Source organism: Hemitrygon akajei, chromosome 11 (assembly GCF_048418815.1).
Source record: "Hemitrygon akajei chromosome 11, sHemAka1.3, whole genome shotgun sequence".
Classification (NCBI taxonomy): Eukaryota; Metazoa; Chordata; class Chondrichthyes; order Myliobatiformes; family Dasyatidae; genus Hemitrygon; species Hemitrygon akajei.
In genome coordinates this window covers 141,125,746-141,147,644 of record NC_133134.1, presented here as the reverse complement: position 1 = coordinate 141,147,644, position 21,899 = coordinate 141,125,746, and the positions used below count along the sequence as shown (strand labels likewise).

Sequence of the window (21,899 nt, the reverse complement as noted above, 5' to 3'; positions counted from 1 at the left end):
GCGGAATGCGTACTACGTCATCGGAATCTGAGTATGGTCGCCATTGGGTTAAACGTCTGAGAAATCCGTACGAGGAGCCAAGTTGAAGTGGAGGGGAAACTGCGGCCTTTGGTTACTTCTCCGAGCCCAGCGCCTCAACAACACATTGGATTTCGCGTCTGCAGCTGAGCGGGTGCAAGTGGTGATTAATGAAGCATGTCTGCCACAAGCGTTGACCCTCAGGTAGGCAGGGCCGGGAAGCGGCCGAGTCTTTGTTGTGCCCCCCCCCTTCCCTTGTTGGCTGCTTCACTGGGGGGGATTCGCGGGCTCGCTTCCATCGGTGGAGGCCAAGGGTTGTTCAGAGCAATCGGCACTAACATTCTTTTTTTTTCTCTTTCCCGTTTTGCTGCTGCTGTTGCTGTTGCCGTGTGTCTGCTCGGTGGCCCTAAACAGAGAGCAAAAGGACAAGAGAATAAAGGTAAGATGCTGGCCTGGAGGCCCGGGCTCTTGCAGATGGGTTTAAAGAAAGTATAAAGTTATCCTGAATGTACGATTACTATTTTTCTTTTTTTGAGGAGAGATTCATCTCCCTTTCCTTTTCCCGTCTCTGCCGTCTCCTGTGATCTTTGGTCTTCAATAACGCTGAGAGTAAATGTGGCGGAAATGTTGGGTAAAGTTAGGAGTTAAGGCCAAGTTTTCCTGGCTTTGGATGAATTATACAAAGGAAAGATCATAGGCTTCTGCTTTGTACTTGCCATGTTTTATTCGGATGAGAAGTTGTGAGGCGCATTTACTTTCACCAATCTAAATAAAATGAGACTTTTTTTTCTTTTGTTATTTAGCAAAATGCCGTTCTCAAAAATAAAATGCTGCAAATAACGCTGTGACCATGGAATTTTACAGACATAATTGTTCATCTGTTTTGCTGTTGATTTCCTGCAGTTGTGACTTGTATAATTGTAACCCTTGAAGATAAATGGAAACTATCGACGTTTATTGCAATGTTTTACTTGCAGTGCAAAATGGTTCGTTGCATCAAAAGGATACAGTGCACGACAACGATTTTGAGCCATACCTAAGCAGCCAGTCTAATCAAGTGAGTTTGTTGCATATTTTATATAGAGATCTGGGGACATCCCAACCTGCCAAATTCACCTGTTATAAATGGGGAAATATTTTTTTAATTCATAGAAAAGTGATTATAGTAGTTTAAAAAGTTGGATGATTTTTGCACATTGTTCTTTACAAAACTGTAGAATTAATTAGAAGAGTTAAATGTGTATTATTGGGATTCTAGTAGATCTGAAAATGCCTTTGTATTGTGTTTGTGATAGCTCTTGTTTAAAATTTAATGGTAATATTAAGATATAGAATGGATATAAACAGAAGTTTATATTTTTGACATGAAATTAGCTATTTCATATGATGGAAAAACTGCTTCTATATGTGTGCCAATTTGCTACTTTAAACAGTTAATTGTTTAAATGCCGTTTGAAGCCATATGCATTATTTGAAAAATAGTGCATCCTGTTTAATCTTACATACTAAAGGATTAAAGAACTGCTCATTTTTATTTATTATAGAAAAGTTATACTATTAATATTGCTACCAGTAATTATGTTTTGATGCAATTTGAATATTGTGATGGTTTTATTTTGCATTGTCATGCTACCATGTATTTTCTTACTTTAAACGATTGTGCCCACAAAAAATGCATCCAGTTCTCTGGGAGACATTCTTAGGAGTATTTTCTGCACACAAAAAGTCAACTTGTGTTTTTATTTCAGAAATAAAGTGAAGTACCCAAAGAACAACTGTTAATTCCTGTTAGAGCTTTTACATAGATTTTATTCTCGTGAATGTTCAAAGTTGTCACATTCAGTAACTGGGCAGTTTGTGTGCATTTGGATTCCCTTGACAGCATTGTCATTTTTATTTTAATAGTATATTAATCCTGATAATTCAATGATTCAAAAATATTTGGGTTTTCTTTTGGATCCGGCTAATGGAATGTTGCTAATCGCTGTACTTTGTTGTTTTGCAATGGATGGTTTCATTCTTCTGAAGTAACTTACTGTGTTGGAGGTGGTGCTTCTGTCATAGTGCCACACATTGGATGTAGACAAATAACTATTGCATTCTATTTACTGTTTATAAATCACTTAATCGGGTCCTGTTGGATCTCCCCAATATGTTGGATTTTTAAAATTCAGTTATTTTACTAGTTCACAAAAAGATAATGCATGCTATTTTTTTATGTATTTCCTTTCTGTGGCCTCATTGAGCAATTGTTCTTGAAATATTTCATCCGAGTATTCCGGTTGATCCTTGACCAATTGCTGGAAGACTCATACAAGACAACAGACTGATTGATTGTTGTTAGAGGAAATCAACAGTCTACCTCATTCCAGACCTGACCAATATTCTTAAACATGCATTAATAGCAGGTGTCATGTGATGTGTTTGGAATCCAGAACCTCAGCTAAATTTCCTTCCTTCCTTCCAGGGCAATGTAACCAACAATGGTGTGCCTTCCAGTACATCAGCCAACTTAACACTCAGTATCAAACTTGAGGTCAAACTAGTTCATGTCACTTGTTTACTGGATAATTTACCTCCCATTCAAGAGTCTGCTGTATACAGTACTTCCTCTTTACTTTAATGTAATGAATTGCGTTTATTATGACATAGATTATAATTGATTTTAATCTAGTTCAAAGAAATTTATTAATTGCTCCAATTGAGTTGATGTTAAAAGTACTTACTGCTATTTACACTTGAATTGCTCATGTTATTAGATATGGTTGATGACTTAAAGCTTGTTTCGTAAACTTCCAAATGTTCCCAGAGTTAACTGAAAATTATGCATTGGCTAACCCTGTGTTAATTTTTTAATATTCAGAATAAAGATTCATTAGGTTATTTGATTAATACTTACATAATCGTTTGTATACTTTAAAAATCTGACCATAGAATAAAATAATAGCTATAGAGTAGTCATCTTTAATTTTGAATAGAATTGTGCCCATGAATTTTAGCTCCTTAACTATTAAAATGTTCCTGAAATGTTTTTGTGCAGCAAAAGGTCATTTTGGTAAAACTGAAAGAAATCCCAACAATTTTAAATCTGAAGTGGTTAATAGAGGGGAATTGTAGATATAGGGGTATACCTGTAGCCCCGTGCATCTTTCTGCCATTCAGTGAGAATGTTTGAGCTCTGACCTAACTTGTAACTGTGACTGCCCTGTTCTCAATGCCTTTTGGTTAACACAAATCAATTAATCACATTTAAAATGAACAACTTAGTTGTATATGTACCATAGGCCATGAAAAGCAGGTTAATACAATTTTTTTTGAAAAGTTGAGCATAAGGCTAGAGAAAGCAGTGAGTATCGATCTTAAGCTATAAACTTGATTAAGAACAGTTTTTCTTTATAATATGAAATTTATTATTAAAAAGATATTCTGCTTCGTTATATTTTAGCTACTATTTTTGCATTTTGTGATCAGAACAACTTGATTGATACAGTATGAGTTACCATTATCAATCCTGCATTCTAATTCAGTATTTTGAAAAAGGCTGTGAAAGGACTGCTTTTACATTTTACTTGTATTGTTTGGATTTCTGTTTCCTGTTTTATGGGTTATGAATAACATTAGCAATCCTGAAAGTAAATTCATAGTGATATAAAAATATCTGCAGTAATCTATTTTCAGAACATTTTCCTAAAATGGTGGAGCAGATGAATCACTTTTTATTACTGTGAATGCTTATGGATTTTAGAAAAAATATTTTGTAGAAATTTGCAGCTGCTTTAGAATAGCATTCTGCCACTGTTTGTCAAAATGACTGAGAAATTAATTGGAAAATCTTTTTGGCTAGTCTTGTGTCCAATGAGTATTAAACTCTGAAATTTATGTTATGTAACTTAAGAATTTCAAAAATGGTCACTAATTTTTGATACACGGTCAATCAGAATCAGATTTATTATCACTGTCATGCTGTGAAATTTATTGTTTTGGTAGCAGTACAGTGCAAGACATAAAAGTTACTAAGTTATAAAAGTTAATAACTAGTGGAAAGCCCAAATAATGAGCTGGTGTTCATGGACTGTTTAGAAATATGAAGGCAGAGAGATAAAAAAACTGTTTCTAAAACCCTGAGAGAGTCTTAAGGCTCCTGAACCACCACCTTGATGGTATCGCGAAGAGGTTGTGCTCCGAATGGTGAGGGCCTTTAATGATGGATGCAGCCTTCTTGAGGTACTTGCTGTTGAGGATGACCTTGATGGCGGAATCAGTTGTGTCCGTGATGGAACTGATTGAATCTACTACCCTCTGCAGCCTCTTGTCATCCTGTGCATTGGAGGCTTCATACCAGGTCATGATGCAACCAGTCAGAATGCTCTTGACTGTACATCTGTAAAAATCTGTGCGAGTCTTAGACATTTCAAATGTCCTTGATTTTAGTAATCACAGAAGTAGAGTTGCTGGCTTGCCATCTTTGTGACTGTATCAGTGTTCGGTCTGTGATAGATCCTTTGAGGTGTTGATGCCTGGGTACATTTCATTGCTGAACCTTGAATGGGGACTAGTGTGTATTCTCCCAATTTTCCCTTCATGAAGTCCATAATCACTCACTTGGTCTTGATAATCTTGAGTGAGGGATTGTTGTTGGACACCACTCAACTAGCTGATCTGTCTCACTTCTGTACACCTCTTCATCGTCGTCTGAGATTCTCACTTTGGGTTTCATCAGTTCATCAGTGAATTTTAACATGGTGCCAGAGTCATGGAACTTCTCTTGGTGGATGCATCTGCTTTTGTACTTAAGGTGCTCAGCACCATCTGGGCACAGTATTTTGCTCATCTATTGTATGAGCAAATGGATCATCCATTGTCCTTTAATACATTACAATGACCTGCTGTTTCTTCAATCCGCATGTGTTCCATTATCTACAATACCCCACGCTCTTGAGCTGGTACATTTTGTGGGTCATGCATTCTCTCTATACTAAACTCTGACTTAACTAATATATAAATGCTAATGCTAGATCTTGAGTAGCAATTCAGAAGGGAGCTTTTACAACAGTAAATGTGCACTTTGCAAGAAATACTTATCTGTGGAATGAATTCCTTCCTCCTAACTTGTGAAATGTGTATTCTTTCTCCTTTTAAACTAAATGTAAATACACATTTTAAATTATTTTTAGTAAAAGTTGGCTCAGATCACTTGGCTTTTGGATATCTGTTAAAGACTATTGTGGCCTGGCCAAGCACGGTATTTAAAAGTGGGCCATGTAATGCACTGGATTTCTTTAGAAAAGGCCTTTTCAACACAATGATCCACTCCACCCAGCAATCCCACCTATTTAATGCTAGCTTAATTGCAGTACAATTTACAATGACAAATTAACCTACTAGCTGGTACTTCTTTGGAGTATTAGAGGAGATCGGAGCATCCAGAGGAAATCCACATGGTCACAGGAAGAACATACAAACTTCTTACAGAGGACAACAGAATTGAACTCCGTCCTCTGATACCCTGAGTCATGCTAACCACTACGCCACCATGGCACCTCATAGAGATGTGAAGGAACACTCACTCAGCTGATATCTATATAATTATTTAGGGAAGTGAGGGAAAGCCTAATCTGGGTTGCTAGCAGATTATGAGGTATAACCTAACATTGGTGCAGCATATATTTATATGCATATCTTATCCAGTAGACAGTTTTGTACCTGATCAGTGAAATATAAAATAAACCCTAGATCTGAAATGTTCTTTTTACTAAACAATATTCTATTATAATTTATACTTGCAGCAGTTGCAATTTTTGTATTTTCAAAGTTGAAGGATCTGAATGGAATAGCTCAAGATTTACAAAAAATCTTTGTAAATTTTAAGAAAATATACAAACAGGATTGTTTCCACAGATTGGAGATCATTCCTGAGAGTTTTAAATTCAGTCCAGTAACCATTAAGGAATAAGCTTTCATAATCAGTACAATTGTAAATTTGCCTTTAACATAAGGCTATGTAAAATCATTTTTAAAACATTGATGATTATTTTATGTCTTTAAGAGATTACCAAGAAGTGCTGAGAAATGAAAATGGAATAACTATTTTCTGTTAAACTATTAACCCTACTAGAGGCACATTTGTCCAAATGGTTTACCTTCTGTTTCATAGTTTTGGTGATTCCATAACAGATGATTTTTCTAAATTAACAATACTGTATCAGTTTGCATTTGTATGACAGTCATTGGTATTTTATGGTCATTTATATAGGGCAAAAATTGAATAAACAAATTCATTTACACCTGACCAAGTGTGCCATCAGCACAATGTATCCTGAGCAAATACTATCTTTTTGTGATCTCAGTTTACCTAGATAGAGCATGTTGCTACTGAAGGAGGACAAGTAATCTGTCAAAAGTGACAGATGTGTATATGATACTTTATTATATTTCTTAACATTTGCTAAACCATCTTAATTTGTAAAATACTAGATTTGAGCCCTTGTGCTGATCCTAGTCGGGGAATTAATTTTAATGCTTTTGATTGGTGGAAAATCAACTAGGCTTTTACTTAAAATTATTTGGTTTAACTGTATCAAAGCGTGTGTGTGTGTGTGTATCCTTTCCTGCTGGTCAATATTTGATTGGATGTTCATTGGTTTTTATAGGAACTGATTAGGGCTAATTTTTAAAACATTAGACCTGGATGTAGATGCAATAATTTTGATCTTGATATTTCTTATCAAGTGTCAAATGTTCCCTGTAGAAGAGAAATTAAAGTCATTAATGATAGCTCAACTATTTTGAAAGTATTATTGTGTTGTAAATGATTTTTCACCTGTATTTTCAATAAGTGATGTCCATCCAATTTCTTAAGTTGTTAATAGAATTTTTTATAATGGATGTTTTGTTTGGCATGTTACTTGTAGTGGCACCTCCTTTAGGTATGGGTACAATAAATCTTCAATAATCTGGTATTCTCAGGACATTGGTGCTCAACTGGTAGATCTTTTAGGACTATTGACTGCTATTTTGATTAATACTCCTATACATCTTTAATTTTCTTACGTTACATATTAGTTTATACATTTTAATGAACCGATCAAGTTTAAAGAAAGCCTGGAAAAACATCACCCAGAGAGCCAGATGCTGATATTCAGATTATGGATTATGGTTGAGTTTGAATCTATGGGTGAAAGGCTATCAACTTTCTCACTCACACTTTCCTCCATGTGTTAATTTTCTAAGGTATTAAAGGATTTTGAGGTCAGGATATGATAAACACCATTAACTATTTCCGGAAACTCTTTACTGATGTGTTGCATTCTTTTATTATAGCTCCTTTCCATTTAGAAGTCAAATGTAATCACAGATTTGCTGTTTAAACTCTTTACATTAACGGATTCCATGTGCTTTTAGTACTAAGCCGGTATATTTCTGCAGTCAGGTGATGGGTATGATAGAAAGTCAGAAGTTTAATTATATCTTTAAATAGTATTTTTATCCAAATGTTCAATAAAATCTAAATTCTGCAACCAATTACAATCTTAAAGAACTTCAAATTAATCAGTTGGATTAAGTTGAGCTAAGTTAAAATGGGAGAATAGTTAAGTGCATGGATTGTGGCATGGATCTATAATCTTTGTTTTTTTTTAATCAACAGAATAACAGCTACCCTTCAATGACTGATCCATATCTGTCAAGCTATTATGCTCCTTCCATTGGATTTTCCTATTCTCTTAGTGAAGCAGCACCATGGTCCACTGGTGGTGATCCTCCTATTCCATACTTAACAACATATGGACAACTGAGCAACGGAGACCATCATTTCATGCATGATGCTGTGTTTGGTCAACCTGGGGGCCTAGGGAGCACTCCATATTTAAATCAACATAGGTTCAACTTTTTTCCTGAAAATCCCGGGTTTTCTGCTTGGGGGACAGGCGGGTCTCAGGGACAACAAACACCAAGTTCAGCATATGGCAGTAGCTATAGTTACCCACCTAGTTCTTTGGGTGGGACAATAGTAGATGGACAGGCAGGGTTTCCAAATGATACTTTGAATAAAGCCCCAGGCATGAATAGCATTGAACAAGGGATGGTTGGATTAAAGATTGGTGGAGCTGTGACCTCATCAGGTGTGAAGACAGTGGGGTCTGTGGTGAATAGCCCAGGGATAACTAATGCAGCACCTGGAAATGGCTCAACAGTGGGTGTATCTGCTCCAAAGCCAACGTCATGGGCTGCCATTGCAAGTAAACCAGCCAAGCCTCAACCAAAACTAAAACCAAAGACTGGAGCAGCAGTGGGAAGTTCTGCATTGCCTCCACCTCCTATAAAACACAATATGGATATTGGTACGTGGGATAATAAAGGACCTGTAGCAAAAGCTCCTCCACCTAATCAGGTCCCTACTACTCAGGTAGTTCCTCAGCAGCAATTGACTCAGCCCCCTCCAACTCAGCAGTTGCAGATTCCACAGCAACCATTTCAGAATCCTCAGCAACCCCCACAGAATCGTTGGATAGCCCCTCGCAACAGAGGTGCAGCATTTGGTCAAAATAATGGACCTGGTAATGAAAACAACTCTCTGGGTAATGTACCAGTTAGCTCTCCACCAAGCAATGAGACTCATCCTGTCCTTGAAAAACTGAAGGCTGCTTACAGCTATAATCCAAAAGACTTTGACTGGAATGTCAAAAATGGTCGAGTGTTTATTATCAAGAGCTACTCTGAGGATGACATCCATCGTTCTATCAAGTACTCCATTTGGTGCAGTACAGAACATGGCAATAAACGCTTGGACAGTGCATATCGCTCGCTGGCTGGCAAGGGTCCTGTTTACTTACTATTCAGTGTAAATGGCAGTGGACATTTTTGTGGAGTTGCAGAAATGAAATCAGCAGTGGACTATGGCACATGTGCTGGAGTTTGGTCACAGGACAAGTGGAAAGGAAAATTTGATGTTAAGTGGATCTTTGTAAAGGATGTGCCTAATAACCAGCTGAGGCATATCCGTTTGGAAAACAATGATAATAAGCCAGTCACTAACTCTCGAGACACACAGGAGGTTCCTTTAGAAAAAGCCAAGCAAGTGCTCAAAATTATTGCTACTTACAAGCATACCACCTCAATTTTTGATGACTTTTCACATTATGAAAAGCGCCAGGAAGAGGAGGAAGTTGTACGTAAGGTGAGTCCTGTTGTGGTATTTATGCGCACATGATTTTGTTTCAAATGCCAGTAAACTTACTCTTGGGCTGTAAACATTGAATCTATTATATACATTTCACTGAACAATATTGTAGAGACAAGAAAAATAATACAGAACTGTTTACCAATAAATTTGGCGTGCAATTATAATCAAAACACTCTGGCCAGTGTTGTCATTCAGTATATATGCAAGATGATTAGTGTATCTTCTGCTATTTTGCATAAGTTAGCAAGAAACACTATCGCCCTACCTATTCTTTCCCCTATCCCAATAATTTTATTGTGGATTTGATTTCAGAGTGGAGAATGTGATCACCTAAGATATATTATTGGTATATTGTTAATACTAACATTTTGTTTGGATGGATGCCATTTAGAAGATAAACCCTAATTGCTTCAACTGAGTAGTTGTCAGTAGATGCAAAAATAGCTACATGAATGCTGCACTCTGTCACATTAGTACACTGTTCATACTGAATAAAAATTGTATTTGGGTTTGTGGAAATTGATAGTACATAATTTGCAAAAGCTTTAAAAATCAATGACATTAAAACATCTTTTTGATGTATTCACATAATTCTTAAATTAGCCACGTTTAGAAAGTGCATCCATTCGGCTATGTAGGGTAAGTAATTTTCTAAAGGTCCATCATTTGGTCAGTTGAGCTAAGTCTGTAAGTGTATTAGCTGCCGCTTACACTTGGTGCCACAAGTTCAGTTCAAATGGGACAGCTCTTCTGTTCAAAGACAAATTTCTCCCCATTTGTTTCTTTAAAATCAGATAAACTCCAGGCATTTTTAACAATGTTTAAAAGTGGGTATGGGGAAATAACAAAAATAAACTTAACAATGCAGTCCTTCATTGGAGGAAAGTTCTTAAAAATGCATTGTGAGGTAAGAATCCGGTTTGATTGTCCAATAGTAAGCAAGATGAAAGAACTGAGAATATTTAAGTTATACACAATTTACTGTGTCCATTGGGGATTGTTTGGAACAGCACCCATCTCCACCTCTCATCTTCCCCACTTCCTGAAACCTCTTAAGTGGATTAAATGTGAATAAATGAAATTGTGAAACCACAATCTAAATCACAATATCCATTTTAAAGTTCTGGATACTCTAGTGGTTTTTCCCATATGAGGGGATTTTCTAGTATTATGTTAAGTAGCTGTTATTGATTACTCTTTGAAAACTTGGTCAATTATGAAGTATTCAAATTCTAGTGAATTTTCATCAGCAGTCCTTTCCCCTCACTCTACTAGTAAAAGCTATTTCATTTGGGTGAATTACTTGCATCTATTTTGTACATGCTCAACTACAGTAATAAAATCTTTGTGCTTAGGTATGTTTTTATGATGGGAGTGTTTTGAAACATTGGAACATACTTTTGCCTTCATCTGGTCATTAATCTTTAGGAGTGGTTTGCCACTCTTTCTGAGAAAGTGCCTGGACATCCCTTCATTAAATATTGGGTTAGGGTTTTGTAAAGGAATGTAGTCTAGACTGATCCAGCGCATTATCATGAAGATGGTGAAGATGAACATCTGGTCCACTGTTTCTTACAAATTTAGACATGTCCAGGTTGCCATGCGGATGGACATGATAGTTTATTGTTTGGCCCATGCTTGCACTGTTCATGCAGCTGATCTTTGCACATAACCAACATTGTGGTGTGCATCTAACTTTTCTGATTTCTGAGAGCAAAGTATGTGTTCAGCCAGTTAAATTATTTCACTGTAAACAGTTGTATGATGATACACTAATATTTGAATTAGCTGCCTTTTTTGTGCCTTCCAAGCATGATGTTCATTGAGTAGTTTGAAAGTGTAGCTTTTTGTTTTTCGTTGTCTACTTTGCAATCTACTAAGACACTGCCCAGAAGAAGGCAGTGACAAACCACTTCTGTAGAAGAAATTGCCAAGAACAATCATGGTCGTGGAAACACCATGATTGCCTATGTCACACGACATGGCACATAACAAACGAACTTTGCAATGGAGTAGTACAAAAGCCAAGAGTAAGGTTCATACCTCTGCCCTGATTACAAGTTTACTAAAACCATTGATTGGACTTGCTTCTTAAAAGTTATTGATCATTATAAATGAAAAATAACATCAGAGTTTTTGAAGCTTTAAGAAAATTCTTTAATGAACAATATGAATCCAAATGAAAGTATATGTGCAGTCTGACACAAGAATAGATGATGCTGGAATATCTGATGGTGCAGTCTGGCCTGACTAAGATAAGCTGTTCATTTTTGGTTGGGACATAACTTGGTCCTGCAATGTCTTTCATTTCTTGTCCAAAATTGCAGAGCAATTTATTTAATTTTATTGATTTATAAAATTTATGTTAATGTATAAAATTGAGCTGAATTTATTGGCATTTGTTTTCACATCAAATAAATACAAATTGACCATTGATGTGTAGGAATAATTCATCTTGGATGAAATAGTTTTCAATAAGAAAATGAGGGAAGGTTTAGACTGGGAATTCCACAGGTTTCAAATGTAATGACCAGCAAGAGGAGTGGGTGAAGTGTGTTGAGAAAACTAGAACTAGGGATGATAATAAATATTTGCAAATTGTAGGCCTGTGAGCAGTTAAAGAATGAATTCATAGAATCATCACCTCACAGAAAGCTGTTTGAATGATCAACTCTGCCTGCTTATTCCTCAGTACCCAAAAATTATTTGTGATCAAGCACTTTTCCAATTTCGCTTAAAGTCCTTGATTGGCTCCTGTTTTCATCACCTTGTGGAAAAGGAGTTCCTAGTGGTAACCAGTCTTCTTGTGTGGTTTGTTTTTTTTTAAGCTTCTCTTCATATTCCCCTCCTGCCAATTAGAAACAATGTTTGATTAAATGAGCAGTCCTGATGAAAGATCTCAGCCCAAAATATTGACTATTTACTCTTTTCCTTAGATGCTGTCTGGCCTGTTGAGTTCCTCCAGCATTTTATGTGTTTTTACCTTTGATTAAATGACAGTAGGCTCATAGTACATAGGAAGTGAATTGAGAGAAATTCGTATGCAGGGCAGAGATCTAACGCCATAAGATGTAGGAGCAGAATTAGGTCATTTGGCCCATGGAGTCTGCTCTGACATTTCATCATGGCCAATCCATTTTTCCTCTCAGCCCCAATCTCCTGAACCCCTTTATGCCCTGGCTAATCAAGAATCTATCAACTTCTGCCTCAAACATACATAAGGCTTTTTGTTTCATTTCCCAGTGACAAGCTTTACCTCCATAGGGAACTGACCTATCACTCTGGTTCCCACCCCACTGGCTAGCTAGTGTGAACCCTCCCCAACAACTCTAGTAAATCTTCCTGTAAAGATACTGGTTTCCCTTGAGTTCAGCTGCAACCTGTCCTTTTTGTACTGGTCATACTTTTCCCAGGAGAGATCCCAGAAATCTGAAACTCTTACATTCTGAGCTACAGAGCCAGACACTGCTAGTGATAGCTGTGTTTTTCCCCAGCAGGTCATCCTACCAAGCAGTATCCAAAGTGATATCAACAACACACACAAAATGCTGGTGGAACACAGCAGGCCAGGCAGCATCTATAAGGAGAAGCACTGTCACCGTCTCGGCCCGAAACGTCAACAGTGCTTCTCCTTATAGGTGCTGCCTGGCCTGCTGTGTTCCACCAGCATTTTGTGTGTGTTGTTGTTTGAATTTCCAGCATCTGCAGATTTCCTCGTGTTTACTCCAAAGTGATATACTTGTTTATGAAAGGGAATGGCCACAAAAGTACTCTGCACTGTTTGCCTGTTCCTTTTCCTGCTCCTGACAGTCATCCAGCTACCTGCCTCCTGCTTCTTAAGGGTGACTACCACCTTGCAAGTGTTATCTATCTTTTTCTTGTTCTCCTGTATGAGCCGTAGGTCATCCAGCTGCAGTTCCAGTTCCTTAACGCATTCGGTAAGATGTGGATGAATCTCGTGCAGATGTCACTATTAGGGAAGCTGGAGGTCTCCCAGATTTCCCACCCACATCTGACATAAAGAACACACCACTGACTCTGGACCCCTTTTTACTGCACTAACAAACAAAGAAAGAAACTTGCCAAGAGCTTTTGCCTCTTCTTGCTGATGCCTCATGTGGAGAACAGTATGTGGAGACATACAAATTCTGGATTGTGGTTGGGTGTCTTGTGCTTTGAGGGAACAGCACTAACTGCTGTGCTACTCACTTGAGTACACAAAGTGGTTATTGCAAAACAAGCATATTCTGGTGGTCAGAGCCATTTGACATTAAAATGTAGTCAGTAGAGATTGTAGTGACCCTGGTTTCCTTTATTTTCTAATTTAAAGGAATTTAAAACACATCCTTCACATTTATCAGAGCTTGATTAACTAAAATATTAAACTTTTATGTCCCTTTTGCTAGCAATGTGCAGATCCTGGCTGGATCATCTAAGAGGATTTTCTTTACATTAGACAAACAAGCACATTGACTCTGACCCTATGGGTGGTGTATCCATTCTGATTCATGAAAATATTAATTCCCATCAGGATGGCAAATTTGAAGTGGGAGGTTACCATTTTTTAAATTAACATAATGCATTAATTCAAAATAATAATCTGGTAAAATGACTCAGTACAGGAAGAAGCCATTTGGCCCACAGTGACTCAATACAGGGTTTTCCCTTTCTTCCTAATTTGGTCCTATAATAGCATTTTACTGAATTCCTTAGGCATTTTTAGAGAGAATCTGTTGGGAGTTTAGTGTTATGAATAATCATTGAGGGGGTTTGCATTGACAAGTGAATTAACATGTTACTTCTGTCATAAATAGTATGTTAACAAATCAAATAGATATTGCCTCTTTGTTTTAAATTTTCAGGACAAGGTTTCTCTACCAGTGGCTTCTCATTATTTACAAGGTAAATATTATAAAAGAATTTATTAGTGTTTTGGGGGGAAACTTGTAGTAATTTGGTGGCTTTGGTTTACATGTATATACCTTTTGTAACAAAAAGCTAATCATACTCAGACCAGACTGTAGAAACTTAGAGACTGCCTAGGGCTTGGGATAGATTTAGGAAAACAGCTAGCACATGAGTGAAGAGTATAAAATGATCCCATATAAAAGTTACCATATAAAGAAATGTAACATACAACCATTTCAAACATTAAAATAAGAAAATTGTTTATACTTTGGACATTTCTTTGAGTTCATGCTTCTGATTTGCAAATCTGGCCACACATTTTTCTTTTTTCCTATTGTTTTGGTATCTCTTGGACCATGTCTAGCTGCTAAACTATATTCCTTGCCTGTGCTATGATAATGTCAGATGATTTTAGAATAAACTATCATTCTTCCTTGCACCAAGCCTATGGCCTTTTCCAGTGCAGAGTATAATTCAGGGTTTTTGCCTAGAATCTTACATGGTCAAAGTCTGATTTCAGATTGATCTAGAGTGCTACACTCTCTTGTAAAGAAAAAGCTGAGGGCCAGATTTACATTATGTCTTTGAATATGTGACTAAAATGGCAACCAAGATAAGAACCAGTAAACAAGAATGAGAACAAAAGCTTGCTGTAAGCATTCTTGAATAAAACATTGAAATGTTTAATTTTTACCGTTATTCTAATCTATGAAGCATAAATGTTCTAGTAAGTTCTTTGTGCAATTGTACTTATCAATCTTAATAAAATTCCTTTACCTAGTACAGTTACATACATGCTTCTCTGCATTTCTATGGTTAAAATACAGCAGTGTTATTCTTCACAAGTCAGTAACTAGATTTTCTGTGAATTGTTATATCTGAATCTTGTCATGCAAAGCTTAGATAATCACTATATTTGTACGTATTTGCACTGTAAACTTTGATTTTGGTTACACTGACATCTTAGGCATTCTCAACATTGGTTATAAACTTTTTGTTCTATTGAAGCTAACTTTTGTATTGATATAACAATATTCAGATCATGAACAAGTATGAAAAATAAGGTTAATTATTTTTTTGTTTCCTCCATAAAATTTAGTAATGATCCAAAGCCAGTACTCATATGGTGGGAGGTTTTAGGATGTCTGTCCCATTCGTGACCCATTTTGTTTTCATATCCTTTATTTCATTCCCCACGCTGTTGCTCCTCAGTTCTTTCTTCTATTGAAAACGGGTATGATCTTGCAACTATCATGAGTGTGAGAGGATCGATTGTACCATGCCCATCTGTCTTTGGCATTGTGGCCATGGCTTTATTTCTAATTAATTCTGTTCTGGCCTTTCATTGAACTTAGTGATTATTACACTATTATTACATGACCACAATGTAGCCTCATGTGAACTGTCAAACTTTCCAAGGGAAATAAAATTGGGAAATGGTTCAAAGATTGCATTAGATCACAAAATCCAAGATGGCTGAAGCATCAGTGTCTGACTTGCCTCTGGCCGGCAAGTGCTCAAAGTCATCCCACTCCTCTTCCCCTTCCAGCCACCGTTCCTATGAAGGCACAGTCATCCAAGCTTCAGGGAGAATGAGCTGCATCAGAACGGCTGCATCAGTCCTCATCCTCTTCAAGTTTTGCTCCAAAGATCTCTGGTAAGCGTCAATAGAAAACTTAATCTAGAGCAACAAAGGATTCATCAATCAGAGTGATAAATTCCAACTAGGTGCCAAGGTGGAGACTGAGAACAAACTTAATACCCTATGTTTTGCCTAGCTACTTGTGGAAAATTGGAATGGTTGCTCCTGTTTTCCACTAAATCAGTGTGTTAGACCTCACACACCATGTAATAAAATCTGCATATGTTAGTCATAGTTTGGCATTATCTATATATCTTTTGAAAGAGATTCCATTATTTTGGAGTTTTACACAGCCAGTTCCCAAGAACAGTGAAGATGCGAAGTAAATGTCAATTCGTGGAAGACTTTCTTGGGGTTTTTGTGGGTTATGTACATAATTGGTGCAGCTGAACTAGTTGCAGCGTAAAATCTAGCAAATAACCCTTACATTTTTTTTTGAAAAGCTGTGTAATATCTTGACCCGTTCTCTGGGTGCATTGACATTTAATTTCAATCTAAAGAAGAGGACATGCCTATGCCAATTTTCAGGCAGTAGGAAATAAAGCTATATTTGTTTCACAGATTTAAAAAGTAGGATGCAGGATAGGAAATTGTCCCTATTTTAAATGTATTACCGGTAATATTGCTACATTTGTCTTTCATTTTATCATCTTGCTTCCATTCCAGTTCCTTTTCAGTTTTCCCCAAAAAAACATTTCTGTTAAATTGAATTCTAGTAGGACAGAATAATGGCATTTACAGCTCAATTGATTTGCCAGATAAGGATGGATTGTAGTAGAATTGCCTCTCATTTGGGCATTGTTGAGCAGTATAAATGAAGCAACTTTTCTGAAACCAGCAGCATGTTGATTTTTGACCTAGGCATTGAATTAACAGCTTTTTTTCCCCCAAATTTCCAAAAAGAATAATTAGGTATACAAAGGAAAACTGGTTTATAAATAATCCAACAAATAGAAAGGTCTGATTACCACCGATTTCTATAGGATTTAGACAATTCAATCTAGCAATATTATAAAATACTCCGGATGCTGGAAATCTGAAATAAAATCCAGAAGATTGAAGTGCATTTGTGAAAGTAGAAACAACATGAAGTCTGCGACTCTTTATTGGCCACATTAGTTCCCAAGTGAGCAGAGTTTATAGTAAGTTTATTAAAACAGCTGAGCAATATTTCATTTACAAAGTGTGAATTTTGTAATCTAAACAAAAGTCAAAGTATGCTAAACACAGTAAGCTATAACCTAGTTTCCATGTTTAGGGCATTCAGAAATCTGGTTTTAAATTTAAACTGCATCTTGGCACATGGCTGGATAGACATTTCCAACTAGTTGAGGGCTTCTGTAGGGGCACATCATTCTAAAGACTACAGATGTTGTACAAATAGTTAGATAATATCTTTAAAGTTTTGGCAATGGTGTCTTAATTTTGTCATGACACTGTTCCTTACACAGATTTAAGGTAGAATGTATCAGCCAGGACCTCAAAATTCCAAGCAAAGGGAGGTCAGTGAAATCAAGTTAATAACCTACTATGATTTCATTGATGGGATGGAGTTAAGAAACTAATATGGTACTTGTTTCCTATATTCTATACTTCCCTGCTTGCTATCATTCTGTGGGCTAAGTTTATTAAATCGGTTGGAACAGTGAGAAATTCTTGGTTTGTGTTCTATTATGGTCTTCTTCACAGGGTTTTGATTCAAGCCAAAATGTCTCCACCACTGTCTTTTACCCTTTTATTTTAACTTGAGTTCCACAGCCTATTCCCTGTGCCACTTTCTTGCATTTATGATTGCATTAATTTCCAACCCTACCCCTATTTTCTTTTGAAGCACACATGGTATTTGCTCTTATTCTGCCTGTTATAGTCTAGAACAAGAAAACTGAAGCTTTGACAGCTTTTTCATCTCTATCCCTGTATCTTAAAAAGTACCGAGAATTTCAAGAAATCACATATTAGCACAATTATAAAACATGTTGGTATAATCTCCATTGTGGTAGACCCTTTATTTTCTTGTTCTAGAAAGGGAAGATGTTCTAATATCACAAATATTTCATTTCTCATAAATCATTCCAGTTGAGAGTTTCAGTGGGAAAAATCCAGTGGTAATAATTGGCAGAGCAGGTAATTTTCTTGAAATAATGCTTATTTAACCGAAAGATTACACTAAAGTTTTCTACGCTATTTCTACCCTTAAAATTTGGCTTTTCACCTACTAGTTTGGCGGTAGGAGGACTTTGCTCTTAGGAAAATGGAAAAAGAGTCTTAGAAGAGCAGGAGTAGGTAAAGGGTTAATTTGGCCTTGGGGAGCATGGAGTAGAGAATATGGATGTAATAATCTTGTGGAGAGAACAGCTGTTTATTCCAAGGCAAAAAATTCCAATTCCTTTGTAACCCTAAATATTTTTAACCTTGAACTGCAAATCTGAGGCTTTTGTTTGGGATAGAAAGACATTTAAAATTAATGTTGTAATAATGTATTATATGTTGGGCACACAATAATTGATTTATTTATAGAGTCAAATTGTTTTCGGCAATGCTTAGATTGCACTTCATCATCTTCGGGTGGTCTGGCCCCAATTGCTTAATTGGATAGATCTGTGAAAGTTACAGGGATAACCCCTTCCCCACTGTTGTATTATACATTCGGTGGGAATTGGTCTTCTGTGTATTCGGTGCAGATTGGAATTTTAGTGGGGAAATATTGAAAGCTAATTTATTCCCCACAGAGTTGTGATCTATTTTGTAATGCAGTGGCTTTTTTGAAAATACTAAAAACATTAGCTGTATGCTTCTACACCATGCTTCTACAACATTCTCATCTGGGGTGTAGTCTTCCACTCAGAGGATTTTTCCAGAATAACTGGCCAGCAGCCCTGATTAAAAGGCCTGCTACCCCCACATCAAGTCATTGTTGTTAATATGAATGCCTTGACATTTTTAAGTATACAGAACATACAGAATACATATGCATTGCTTTTTAATAGTAAAAATTCTGATAATAAAAATAAAGTATTCAAGTTAAATTAATAGCTCTGATTGGCTTTCACCCAGCAGCTGATTTCTTCCATCCATTGCAAGGGACTATCATACTTAGTGTGGGCTCAGCCAGTATATTTCCCAGAGTGATAGCTGGAAATCTATAGAAATTGGCACTGCTTGGTGTGCATTGGCCATGGCCAGGATAGCCCAGTTACAGACTTGCCTGTTGATTGATCTATGTATATCTCAGTCGATATTCCCCAATGTTCATATTGAAATAACGTGTAGTGCAAACTAAATCTATAGTAGTATATTGCAAATAAATATCAAGACTTCCAAGTGTATTTAGTCAACTTTATAAATGATAACATAGCCTTTAAGAGGTTTGCTGAGGTATTTCATTACATCTCTGATGCTCTCATTTGGGAGGTAAGGGGCAACATAATGCTGCATGTAGGGTTGTCCCAAACAAAACGAATTTTGTTGTGGAATCCACCAAGGAACTGAAACTTATTAGCTGCATATTCTCCCTTTGGCCCAATCTTAATTGATAATAATTATGCGGATACAGCTTCAGCACATTCGTGAATTTGTGATGTCCCTATGTAGGGCTGTACTGATATGAGAACATCAGGGTTACTATGCAGTTTATTTTAAAAACATGTTGAATCTGTAAATTGTAAAGAGCTGATGAGATGTATGGTGTGGGATTTTCACATTGCACAAGGTAGGTAAGAAGGAGCATATTAGAATTGGTAATGTGAGTAATTTTGAAAAGGACTGGCATCCTGTGAACTACTCTGCAAGCATTGCTGGCTTTGGATCATTATCTGAATATGGATTAGCTAAACATACTCTTTTGAGTTGGAGATTTGGTTCACAACCTATTGTGTTTTTCTTTTTGACTAGAGTTCCAGTCAACTGCAGTATATTGTTCTTATTTTCACTTCCCAGCAAATTATTAAATTAACTTGATTAAAACAAGTCTTTGTAATACTATGAATTAATGCATGATTATAAATTGATTGAAATAGTGACAAGAATTGGTGTTTGTATTTTAAAATGGTAAGCAAGAGGACAAGAAAAGTCAATTTTTGTTGCTGGATTATGAAATACAGTTGAAAATCTAACAGAATTGTTAGTATGTTGTATGAAATGTAGGTTTAAAGAGAAGGATTCCTTTTGCCTTTACAAAAATAACTTTTTTCTTTCTCTGCAGGAGCGCCTGAATCGAAACAAATGATAAGAAAACATTTGACTTGATGAATTATTTAAAAAAAACTGAAAAAAGCTGGTGCTGTGATTCCAGCATCAGAATGAAAAATCAAAGCTTTCTGCTCCAGTGATATCTTTATGTGCAGGGGAATTAAGCTATATCATGTTTTTAATACTCTTCAGTTTTTTGATTTTGTTTTTGCCCAGACTGGTCTGCATTTTGTTTGTAATTTTGCACCTAAATGCTGTAGCAGTCACTGGTAACTTCTGTTACACTGAAGCTTTAGCTTGCATTTGTTTAGCAATCCTGGGAAGATGAGCACTCTGTGCTCCTTTTATAGGAAATATTACTGCATCAGCCTTCTGTAGTTTGGATGATGTGATGCTTTCAGCGTTACTAGTTTTTGGTGATGTGCATTAACTTTGAGCTTTTTTTCAAGCTGCTGTTAATTTGCATTCTTTCATGAAAATCCCACGGCCATTTTATTTTTCCTTCTGTAAAGCTAAGCTTTAATGTAGGAACAAATAGTGGAAATGATGGTTGATGTCTCAAAAAATATAAATTGATGCAAACGTCTCTTGATTCTTCCAAAATGAAATACTTTGATTCATTTTCTGTCCGAAAGCTGTACTTTGCTGTACTGTCTGTGAAATGAGGGAACCATTGAAATTGCTGCAGACTGGATAAAGCATGAAACGGTGCTCATGCCTGTTGCTTTAGTTCACAGAAACTTGCACGTGTTTATTGTAGAGGAACTTTACTATCATTAGGAAGCAAACGATTAACTCTTCTAAACTTAGTTATAAAAATGGACCTCAATTTAAAGAAATAAACTATCATTTAGACTTATTTAGACAATTTTAGTTATGTCTATGGAATATTGCCTGTAAGGTAAATGAACATCATTGGGTTGATTTTCTTTCCTCTAGGAGAATACAAGCCTTAATAAACAATATCTGTTTAGCAAGCACAAGTGATTTCTTCTTCATGGCTCCATTCAGTTATGTTCAGCTTTCTTTCCATTTATGTTTGGATTTACCGTATTGTTAAAAATGTGCAATGAATACCTATACATGAATTGCATTAAATTCTGAATCTTCAAGTTTTGCAAATTTCTCTTGAAAGTAATGTCAAATAACTGAAATAGTCAAGAACTTTGTAATTGGTGGATGGGCTTAGTCGGTATCATGGCTGTATTACATCTGTACAGTATTCAGTTTCCTGTTATAGAGCCTAGAACTTTACAGCACAGTACAGACCTACAATGTTGTGCTGCCCTTTTAACATACTCTAAGATCAATCTAACCCTTCCTTCTTACATAACTGCCCATTTTCTATCATCCATGTACCTATCTAAGTGTTCTTTAAATACCCAGAATGTATCTGCTTCTACCATCAATCCTGGCAGAGCATTCTAAGCATCCATCACTGTATAAAGAAATTACCTTTTTATATCCCCCTGTACCTTCCTCCAATCATCTTAACATTATGTCCCCTTGTATTAGCCATTTCTGATCTGGGAAAAAATTCCTGGTTATCCACTCTTATCTATGCCACTTATCAACTTGTACGCAACAATCAAGTCTCCTCTCATCCTCCTTTGCTCCAAAGAGTGAAGTCCTATGACATGCTCTCTAGTCGAGCATACCAGTAAATATCTGCACTCTCTCTAAAGCCTCCACATCCTTCCTATAATGAGGTGACAAAAAATGAATGCAAGATTCCAAATGTGGTGTAACCAGGGTTTCGAGCTGTAACATTACCTCGTGGCACTTGAACTCAGTTCCCTGACTGATGCAGGCCAACACACCATATGCCTTCTTAGCAACCTTATCAACTTGTGTAGTAACTTTAAGGAAGAATGGACATTGATCCAAGATCCCTCTGTTCCTCCACACTGTTGAGAATCCTGCCTTTAAACTTGTACTCTGTCTTCAAGTTTGACCTTCTAA

The 21,899-nt window shown here is 36.5% G+C and overlaps 1 protein-coding gene across 3 annotated transcripts; it reads left to right on the top strand.

The window, feature by feature from the left end:
* Positions 1 to 34: 34 nt before the first annotated feature.
* Positions 35 to 21,059, top strand: LOC140736075 (YTH domain-containing family protein 1-like). Of its 3 annotated transcripts, XR_012100882.1 has the most exons (7): positions 35 to 222; positions 433 to 457; positions 996 to 1,075; positions 7,664 to 9,193; positions 14,062 to 14,101; positions 15,657 to 15,764; positions 19,951 to 21,059. XR_012100882.1 is itself a non-coding variant. In XM_073061813.1 (6 exons), the coding sequence occupies exons 1-6, from the start codon at positions 196 to 198 to the stop codon at positions 19,992 to 19,994; spliced, it is 1,746 nt and encodes a 581-aa protein (XP_072917914.1). In that variant the 5' UTR covers positions 36 to 195; the 3' UTR covers positions 19,995 to 21,059. The 3 variants fall into 3 exon arrangements, 2 of the variants coding, with proteins under 2 accessions (XP_072917916.1, XP_072917914.1); XM_073061813.1 differs by lacking the exon at positions 15,657 to 15,764 and having other exon boundaries at positions 36 to 222; XM_073061815.1 differs by lacking the exons at positions 14,062 to 14,101; positions 15,657 to 15,764.
* Positions 21,060 to 21,899: the final 840 nt, after the last annotated feature.